The sequence below is a fragment of the Ambystoma mexicanum genome, chromosome 5q (genome assembly GCF_040938575.1).
Source record: "Ambystoma mexicanum isolate Mex_15411 chromosome 5q, UKY_AmexF1_1, whole genome shotgun sequence".
Taxonomy (NCBI): Eukaryota; Metazoa; Chordata; class Amphibia; order Caudata; family Ambystomatidae; genus Ambystoma; species Ambystoma mexicanum.
In genome coordinates this window covers 1,385,058,609-1,385,068,348 of record NC_090933.1, presented here as the reverse complement: position 1 = coordinate 1,385,068,348, position 9,740 = coordinate 1,385,058,609, and the positions used below count along the sequence as shown (strand labels likewise).

Genomic DNA, 9,740 nt, shown 5'->3' with positions numbered 1-9,740 from the left:
TTACATTCAGAACAAATCTATAATTTCTCATATCACAGGTTGATTATCTTGCTTGAAAGCCTTATCACATTGAGGACATGTATATGTTTTCTCCCCCACTGTGATTTCTCTCATGTTTTAAAAGATGACAGATGTGTGGAGAACCGTGTTCAATCTGTGCTATTTCCTTGATTACATGTGCTCTATACACCAAGCGGTTGTGTAATTCGAGCAAAGGCAGTTGATTGTTGTGTGAGCAGCTCCACTGAACATGCATCAGTGCTTAGGTGTGTCCGTCAATGAGTGATTGTCCGTTCTTTTATGAACATCTTTGCTCACAATGGAGACACTGGAACACCAATAATGCTTCAAAATACTGACTAGCGTATTGCAGTTTGAGATTTCTCAGCTCAAATGTTTTTAGTGAAGGAAGAAAACACCTGACATGTTCAGGAGCATGACTATATAATGAACACCATCTCATTAGGGGGTACTGAAAACGGAGTCCACCTACAAGCATTTGTCTTAGTCCTGATGAAGGTCATTGTCAACAACCATATGAAGGGATACATGGGATATAGGTGCACCCAGTAATTACAGACCGAAACACAAAGTGTCGACATGTTTAGAAAAATCCCCTTAAATTATATTTTATTTACTTATTTTATTGGCCATTTATAAGGCACTTGTACAACAAAAACAGTGTTTCAAAGTGCCACAGGGCAGGAGGGAAAGGGAACAAGTGAACAAGCAAAACAATAACATTGACAAGAATAAATCATAAAAATAACAGCGGTCCTACTAGGCCTTGTGACATTCGGATCGAAAAAGAGAGAGAGAGAGAGAGACAGAGAGAGAGAGAAAAAAAGAAAGAAAAAGAGAGAGAGAGAGAGAGAGACAGAGAGAGAGAGAGAGAGAGAGAGAGAGAGAGGTGGTAGGGGCGGGGATAAGTGCAGAAGGGTCCAACCAGGGTGGAAGTGCCAATTGTGCCTGTTGAAGAGGCAGCAGGTAAGTGAAAGTTCAGAGGAAACCAGTGTGGGGGAGGTCAACCGTTGACCAGTGCAAGCCTGAGACAAGCACCCAACAGGCAGGTGTGGGCCCAAAGGCAAGTGCAGGGGGGCCGATGTTGGTGGCGATTGGGCAGATGGTCAGTAGCCTGTTGGACTATAAAGGGACCTGGCTGCCAATCCTAGCGACTGTGGGATGGTTAGCACAGGAGAGGGAAGGAGGAAGAGAAGAGGAAAGTCTTGAGGAGTTTGCAGAACTTGAGCAGATCCAGTTCAAGACGGAGAGAGGGAGAGTGTTCCAAAGGAGGGAGCCAGCTGAGAAGAGAGATCGGCTGAGATTTTAGGGCCGGAGAGAAACGGTCCCTGGTATTGAGGCCATAGATAAGTCTCACAGCCCTGTTCTGGATTAGCTGGAGAGGGCGGAGGGAAGAGAATGGCAGATTAAGGAAGAGGCTATTACAGTAGTCCAGTCTGGAGAGGAGCAGTGCTCTAGATACATTGGGCCTCATTACAACCCTGCCAGTCCGGTAACAACAGTGCCGGTAAGCCTACCGGCACTGTTGTTACCGGACCGACAGAGTACAAGATTGCAGGGTGGGTGCCTTTCCGCCCGTCAGGTCTGACGTGGCGGGCGGAAAGGCACCCGCTTGCAGACTTACATGGAAACACCGGCACTGTTGTTAACAGTGCCAGTGATTCCATCATCCCCATTACCATTGAGTCCTATGGGACTGGAATGGGAACTCACTTTTTCCGGTGCCTGGCCGGACGGACCGCCGGGGCTGTAATGCCCTGGTAATTCCCCATGGCCAGGTGCCAGAAAAAATGCACAACTCCGGCGGCAGCCTGACGGTTTTACCAGCACGGCTACCGCCGGAGTAGTAAAGAGGCCCATTGAGCGTCTGGGGGAAGGTGAGGAAAGGTAGAATGTCTCTAGAAGGTAAAGTTGAAAGTGGGCCTTTGTGGCAAGGTCCAAGATTTGAGGAATGAAGGAGAGAGAGGAGTCAAAGATGATCCTAAGGTTTCTGGCTTCACTGGAAGGAGAAGGCGATCCCATAGAGGGTGGCCAGAGTGCAGGGGTGGGGAAGAGGCATTAAGACAGAAATTGTTAGAAGTGCACCAGGAATGGATAGCGGACAGGCAGTCAGGGATGGTAGGAGGAGAAAATAGAGGAGGAGGGGAGCTTGAAGAACGGCTGTGTCATCTGCGTAACACTAGTGGGGAGAGAAATCGGAGATCAGGTGAGCAAGAGGATAGAACCTTGGGAAACACCACAAGTGGAGAGGGAGGTGGAGGAGGAGAAAGAGCCCAGGATAACCTGGGAGGGGAGGTCAGAGAGGAAGGGAGTCACCCAATCCAGTGCCCAGTCTGCGATACCTATGGTATATTGGAGCCGCCTTATGAGGATAGAGTTGTTGACCGTGTCAAAGGCGGAGAAGAGGTCAAAGAGAAAGAGAACAGCAGGAGAGTTAGAGTCAAGATTTGTGAGCAGTTCTTCACGGGTGTTCAGGAGCGCAGCTTCCGTACCTCTGGATGCTCAGAATCCAGATTGATAGTCATGTAAACAACCAAAATGCTCGGTATGTTGTGTCAGTTGGGGGAAGACCAACTTCTCCGGGAGTTTCCCCAAGGAAGGGTGTAATAGAGATAGGGCGGTAGTTGGCCAGACACGAGGGGTCAGCGGAGGGCTTTCTTAGAAAGGGATGCACAAGGGAGTGCTTGAGAGAAGAAGGGAAAGAGCCAGTGGCTAGAGAGTGGTTGCAGAAATCAGCGAGAGCCGGAGCAAGGGAGGAGATGTTGTCCTTTTTATTTCTAGAAGAACAGGAAGATACCTGTTTGGATGAGACTTTCATAGAGCGGGCTACTCGAGTGACCCAGTCGGTGTGATAGGAGAGAGGAAGAGAGAGGGGGTGGGGCTAGGGGAGAGGCCAAGGGAGATAGGGGATCAGGGGGAGGGTTGAGGGTAGTGGAGGAGAGAGAGGACAGGATGTCCTGGGTTTTTGAGGCAAAGTAGTTGGCCAGAGAAGTGCAGAGGGCCTGAGAGGGCAGAGGCGAGGAAGAGACTGCAGATGGATTGGCTAGTTCCTTGCAGATTTTGAAGAGTTTAGCCATGTTGTTAGTGGCTCCAGACATGCAGGCCTGGATGTGGGCACTCTTTTTGGAGTGGATGGAGAGGCTGTATTGCCTTCGGAGTAGACGACGGGCTAGTTTATCAGAGGATGAACTCGAGGTTTGCAACTTCCATTCTGCGCTTGCGTTTAAGAGCTGCTAGATCAGAGTCGTAACAACAGTTACACTTGGAGGCAGGTTTCAGGCAGATCCTCATGACAGGGGCAAGAATGTCGAGAGTGTTAGGGATAGCAATATGGAGATTGTCAAGGACAGAGCCAGTGGGAACGTTAGCAGGAGTAGGAGGGAGGATGAAGGGAGAAGCAAACACAGCAATTGACACTCATTTCATCAGTTGGATCACCACAAAGGAGGCTGGCACAGCATCAGAGGGCTCGGTCAAGTGGGAGGAGAGGAGGAAGTGGCCAGACCAGGAGAGAGGGGTGGAGAACGTAAGATCAGTGTAAATGAAGGCATCAAGTGTGTGTCCAGCAGAGTGGGTAGGGCCAGAAGGGAGAACAGTGAGGCAGAGAGAGGTACAGAGATCCAGGAAGAGTGTGGAGGCAAAGACAGAAGAGTCAAGGTGGATGTTGAAGTTTCCAAGGAGGTGTGAGTCTAGAAATGACCCTTCCATAGCATAAGCGATATATTTTGTTGGCCGAAAACCAACCACATCATATGTTCAGCACTTGTCTGGACAGACTCATCACCATGACCAGAGAGCGTCCATTTTGTAGGAATAGAATCCGCCATTTTGACTAATTTTCACTTTTTGCTTTCTGTTTAAACTGCTCTGCTGTAAGTGAATTCTATTCCGTTATTGTTCAAGCATAGAGCAAGGCCACAAGTTACATGTTGAAACACAGCCCAGGCAACCCAGACAGCAATGCCCGGTCTCCTCCCTCACAAGTCCTTGGAAGTAAGCAACAAGGCATTTAATCACTACGCAGGTGCCAGCTAGTCTCGCTGGTGCGGTAGAAACGAACATTAAATGGCTTGAATTATGCTCTCTTTTACGGCCCCCTCTTCCCCGAGCCCCTGTAGATCGAGTTGACCTCTAGCACACAAATAGAAACTAGAAGATAGTGAGGCCTGGAATGTGTCTCTGCCCTGCACGCAGCTTGCTTGTAAGTACAGGAGCATTATGTTCCCAAAAACAAAGAATCATGTCTGCCACTTCACAAATTGCAAACTGTTGCTGAATAAATGTCTGAGGGTGTCATATTCGTCATAATTGTCAATCATCGAAACCATTTTCAAAGGAAATGCATTATGGGCGGTATCGAATATGTCACTACTGATAATATGATGATCATTTTGTATGTAGGTAACTGTTGTGAGATGCTCGCTCTCTTGCGTCCCTCGGGGTCTGGAGACACACGTTGCGGGACGTGAGACTATTTGCTTTGCATTGCAATAAACCCTAGATTTTGAGAATTGAACCTTGTGTGATTCCTCTGGTGTATCACTAGGTGACCCTTTGTCTTGAAAGCCTTATCACATTCAGAACATGCATATGGTTTCACCCCAGTGTGATTTCTCTGATGCACCAATAGGTTACCCTTTGTCTTGAAAGCCTTATCACAGTGATCACATGCATATGGTTTCTCCCCAGTGTGAATTCTCTGGTGTATCAATAGCGGGCCCTTTCTCTTGAAAGCCTTATCACATTCAGAACATGCATATGGTTTCACCCCAGTGTGATTTCTCTGGTGTAACAATAGCTCACCCTTTGTCTTGAAAGCCTTATCACATTCAGAACATGCATATGGTTTCTCCCCAGTGTGACTCATTAAATGTATCAATAGCTGCCTCTTCTCCTTGAAAGCCTTATCACATTCAGAACATGCATATGGTTTCACCCCAGTGTGATTTCTCTGGTGTACCATTAGCTCACCCTTTGTCTTGAAAGCCTTATCACATTCAGAACATGCATATGGTTTCACCCCAGTGTGACTCATCCTATGTGTCAATAGCTGCCTCTTCTCCTTGAAAGCCTTATCACATTCAGAACATGCATATGGTTTCACCCCAGTGTGATTTCTCTGGTGTACCAATAGCGTGCCCTTTTGAATGAAAGCCCTATCACATTCAGAACATGAATATGGTTTCTCCCCAGTGTGAATTCTCTGGTGTATCAATAGGTTACCCTTATGCTTGAAAGCCTGATCACATTCAGAGCATGCATATGGTTTCACCCCAGTGTGATTTCTCTGGTGTACCAATAGCTCACCCTTTCTCTTGAAAGCCTTATCACATTCAGAACATGCATATGGTTTCTCCCCAGTGTGAATTCTCTGGTGTATCAATAGCGTGCCCTTTTGATTAAAAGCCCTATCACATTCAGAGCATGCAAATGGTTTCTCTCCAGTGTGATTTCTCTGATGTATCAATAGGTTACCCTTATGCTTGAAAGCCTGATCACATTCAGAGCATGCATATGGTTTCACACCAATGTGAATTCTCTGATGAATTATTAGATCACTTGTTTCTTTAAAAGTCTTGTCACACTCTTTCTCTTCAGTGTGTAATCTCTGATGGTGCAATATACGGCATGTTTCACTAAAAGTAGCTTCACATTCAGAAAATTCAAAATGTACCTCCATTCTGAAGACGCTATTTTGAGATAGTGATTTCTTTGTAAAGAGCTCCTTGTCAAATTCAACCTGAATCCCTCAGTTGCTCTCACCAGGTCAGGTGCAATTTTACAGACTTGAGTGTCAAGAATGAGCCACTATCCTCGGCCAGAGCAGGCAGGTCTGCGATTAGAACTGTTCTACGTCCAGAGCATGGTTTCTTGCCTTGTGTTCATGCTTTTTATTCTTTAATAAATGTCAGCTGCCACTGGAACATCAACAACTATTGACCAGCACCACAGCAGCGGTGCTATTGATCCTGAAGCATAAAGTCCAAAGTTGGTGTTCAGCATCTTTTTCATACTGAATGTGGCACACCAGTGCATTTACACAATATTTGGTAAGGAGGTTCTACACAATGCCTGAAAATGCTCTGCCTCTACTTTAAAGTGGCAGCCATTGTCCTCTCCTCTGTCCAGTATAGATTCAGTGGTCTACCATTAGATGATGTCCTGAGCGACCTGTCGCAGCCAGTGAACCTGCACAGTCCTATTCCATTGTGGCACATAAGACTCATCATCAGATGGCCATTTATATTGAATTTCTGGCAGGTCAGTTCATTTGCAAAGCGCCTGTTCAGAGTCTCTCCTTAGTGTATTCTTTAAAGCCTTGTGTCACTCTTTAAAGAGGAGGATGTGTCCCAATCAGTGCATTTAGATGGACTCTCTTGGGGTTAGTACTTCCTCTGTAGAAACTCCCATATGCAGTTACGTATCGCTAATGCACAGAATGCGGCAAATGTACACAAGGCAATGACTCAGTCCCCCCCCCCCACCCCTTTTAGTGGTATAGTGTTGTTATACCGGTTGGACACAGATGACCTCTTTATTGATTGGCACTGATTGGAAATAGGAACTGTATGTGTCTTCCAAAATCATTAATAATTTCAGCTCTTTTTCAGTGACTTGCCTTCAGAGTCAGCAATATTTCTTCCGCGGTCAGAGGCTCCAGGTTGGGAGTGACTGTCATGAGCAAGAAGCAGATGAGGTTGCTATCATACTAGACCCAGCTATCAGAGGAAAGCTTTCTTTAAACATTTCACAGTTTTCCAATCCCTGCTTGAAGGAAAAGGAAAAACAGGATTAGTGTTCCATAAGCGACAAATACATATTTCTTATTTTAAAAATCATATGTGAAAAGCAAAAAGGCATGTTTCAACTTTATAATACTGGTTTCATGAAATCCTGGAATTTGTATGCAGGACACTGAGTTAAATGAATAGTGTAACTTGTCCCCAATTCCATGAACAGAATTAACACATAAATCTCTAAACATGTGGCCCATTGACCATTCATCCTTTGTCACAGAAATGAATAAAGGTGTGACCAAACTAGCCAACAGCCAGGATGAACACAATGCAGTGACGTGCAGCCACGGAAGTCTGAGAAATGGCCAACCTGTCAGTCGAGTCATTGCTGGTTGTGGTCAATTAACCAGCTCCACAGTGCACAGAAAAGATGGTGGAACAGGAACAAAGAGGAAAGGAAAGCTTGACTGCATTGAGATAAAAATAATGGGAGGCATGGCCATTTTGTCGAGTTACTATCTCAATACCTGCAGTGGAACCACAACTTACTGGAGTTTTACAGACGCAGATTTTGCGAGAGGAGGAAATAAGTACATCTTAGATGTAGTAATTCACATATTCCGCCTACACCCGATGGATGTCACGCTGTAGGGTGAGAAGAAGGAGTGGAGACAAAAAACTTCTCAGACACAGAGCCTATAGCTGAGGAGGGGGGAGACGGTGGGGTGCAGAGAAATAGGGAGACACTCCGAAAGTACACTGAGACAGAGGGCCTCATTCCGACTTCGGTGGTAGCCATGCCGCTATTGGCGGCATGGCTGCCGCCGGAATCGTCTCCGGTTCCGGGTTCCCTGAATGGGGAAGTAACGGGCCATTCCGAGTATGGAGGGCCCGGTACTTCCTCCTTCAGGGAACCCGGGCCCTGTCCTTCCCAATTCCCATTTGAGCCCCCATAGGGTTCAAATGGGAATGGGGAGGGAGCTAACAACGGGCTTGCATCTTGCAAGCCCGTTGTTAGCTCCCTGCTCCACTCACGGGACCCGCTCTGCACGTCTGGTGAAACCAGACGTGCAGAGCGGGTCCCGCGAGGGGACCTCGTAATCAGGCGGTACGGGGTTGGTCGGTATGGCGCCGTTAACCCCTTTCCGCCTGACTTGTAATGAGGCGAAGAGTACTTTCAGAGCATGAGCAGAACAGAGAGGAATCGCAAGTGATGAAGCACATTATGGGAGTTGTGGTGCAGACACAAAGAACAAAAGGCAAAGAAAATGCACAGGGAGGGAGATTAATCAGAACTGCTGAAAAACTGATAGGAAGTCAAACAGGTGCATGCTAGGGGGAGAAGTCCAGACATTCCCCAAAGGAGTGTGAGATGCACAGGGAGGGAGATTAATCAGAACTGCTGAAAAACTGATAGGAAGTCAAACAAGTGCATGCTAGGGGAGGAGTCCAGACATTCCCCAAAGGAGTGTGAGATGCACAGGGAGGGAGATTAATCACAACTGCTGAAAAACTGATAGGAAGTCAAACAGGTGTATGCTAGGGGAGGAGTCCAGACATCCCCCAAAGGAGTGTGAGATGCACGGGGAGGGAGATTAATCAGAACTGCTGAAAAACTGATAGGAAGTCAAACAGGTGCATGCTAGGGGGAGAAGTCCAGACATCCCCCAAAGGAGTGTGAGATGCACGGGGAGGGATATTAATCAGAACTGCTGAAAAACTGCTAGGAAGTCAAACAGGTGCATGCTAGGGGGAGAAGTCCAGACATTCCCCAAAGGAGTGTGAGATGCACAGGGAGGGAGATTAATCAGAACTGGTGAAAAACTGATAGGAAGTCAAACAGGTGCATGCTAGGGGGAGAAGTCCAGACATTCCCCAAAGGAGTATGAGATGCACAGGGAGGGAGATTAATCAGAACTGCTGAAAAACTGATAGGAAGTCAAACAGGTGCATGCTAGAGGGAGAAGTCCAGACATTCCCCAAAGGAGTGTGAGATGCACAGGGAGCGAGATTAATCAGAACTGCTGAAAAACTGATAGGAAGTCAAACAGGTGCATGCTAGGGGGAGAAGTCCAGACATTCCCCAAAGGAGTACGAGATGCACAGGGAGGGAGATTAATCAGAAATGCTGAAAAACTGATATGAAGTCAAACAGGTGCATGCTAGGGGGAGAAGTCTAGACATTCCCCAAAGGAGCATGAGATGCACAGGGAGGGAGATTAATCAGAACTGCTGAAAAACTGATACGAAGTCAAACCGGTGCATGCTAGAGGGAGAAGTCCAGACATTCCCCCAAAGGAGTGTGAGATGCACAGGGAGGGAGATTAATCAGAACTGCTAAAACAATAAAGGAATTCAAACAGATCCCCTGTTCTGTATTACCAAAAGGTTTACATATCCCCATAAAATATATTTATGGGATAACACTGCACAATAAGGGTGATAGTGTAACTCACCAGCCGAAACTCACCAAGGTTCTGAGCATGCCTACACACAGATACTGGGATTCACAATGAGGGTGATAGTGTAACTCACCAGCCTTAACTCACCAAGGTTCTGAGCATGCCTACACACAGATACTGGGATTCACAATGAGGGTGATAGTGTAACTCACCAGCCGAAACTCACAAAGTTTTTGAGCATGCCTACACACAGATACTGGGATTCACAATGAGGGTGATAGTGTAACTCACCAGCCGTAACTCACCAAGGTTCTGAGCATGCCTACACACAGATACTGGGATTCACAATGAGGGTGATAGTGTAACTCACCAGCCGTAACTCACCAAGGTTCTGAGCATGCCTACACACAGATACTGGGATTCACAATGAGGGTGATAGTGTAACTCACCAGCCGTAACTCACCAAGGTTCTGAGCATGCCTACACACAGATACTGGGATTCACAATGAGGGTGATAGTGTAACTCACCAGCCGTAACTCACCAAGGTTCTGAGCATGCCTACACACAGATACTGGGATT

General features: G+C 46.8%; 1 protein-coding gene across 1 annotated transcript; it reads right to left on the bottom strand.

Moving 5' to 3' along the window:
* Positions 1–3,137: 3,137 nt before the first annotated feature.
* Positions 3,138–6,829, bottom strand: LOC138498197 (zinc finger protein 84-like). Its single transcript, XM_069622074.1, has one exon. The coding sequence runs from the start codon at positions 5,699–5,701 to the stop codon at positions 4,493–4,495; it is 1,209 nt and encodes a 402-aa protein (XP_069478175.1). The 5' UTR covers positions 5,702–6,829; the 3' UTR covers positions 3,138–4,492.
* Between the last annotated feature and the right edge of the window lie 2,911 nt (positions 6,830–9,740).

Excerpts from the sequence above, each read along its gene's own strand:
- LOC138498197 (XM_069622074.1), bottom strand. The coding sequence starts at position 5,701 with ATGGAGGTACATTTTGAATTTTCTGAATGTGAAGCTACTTTTAGTGAA.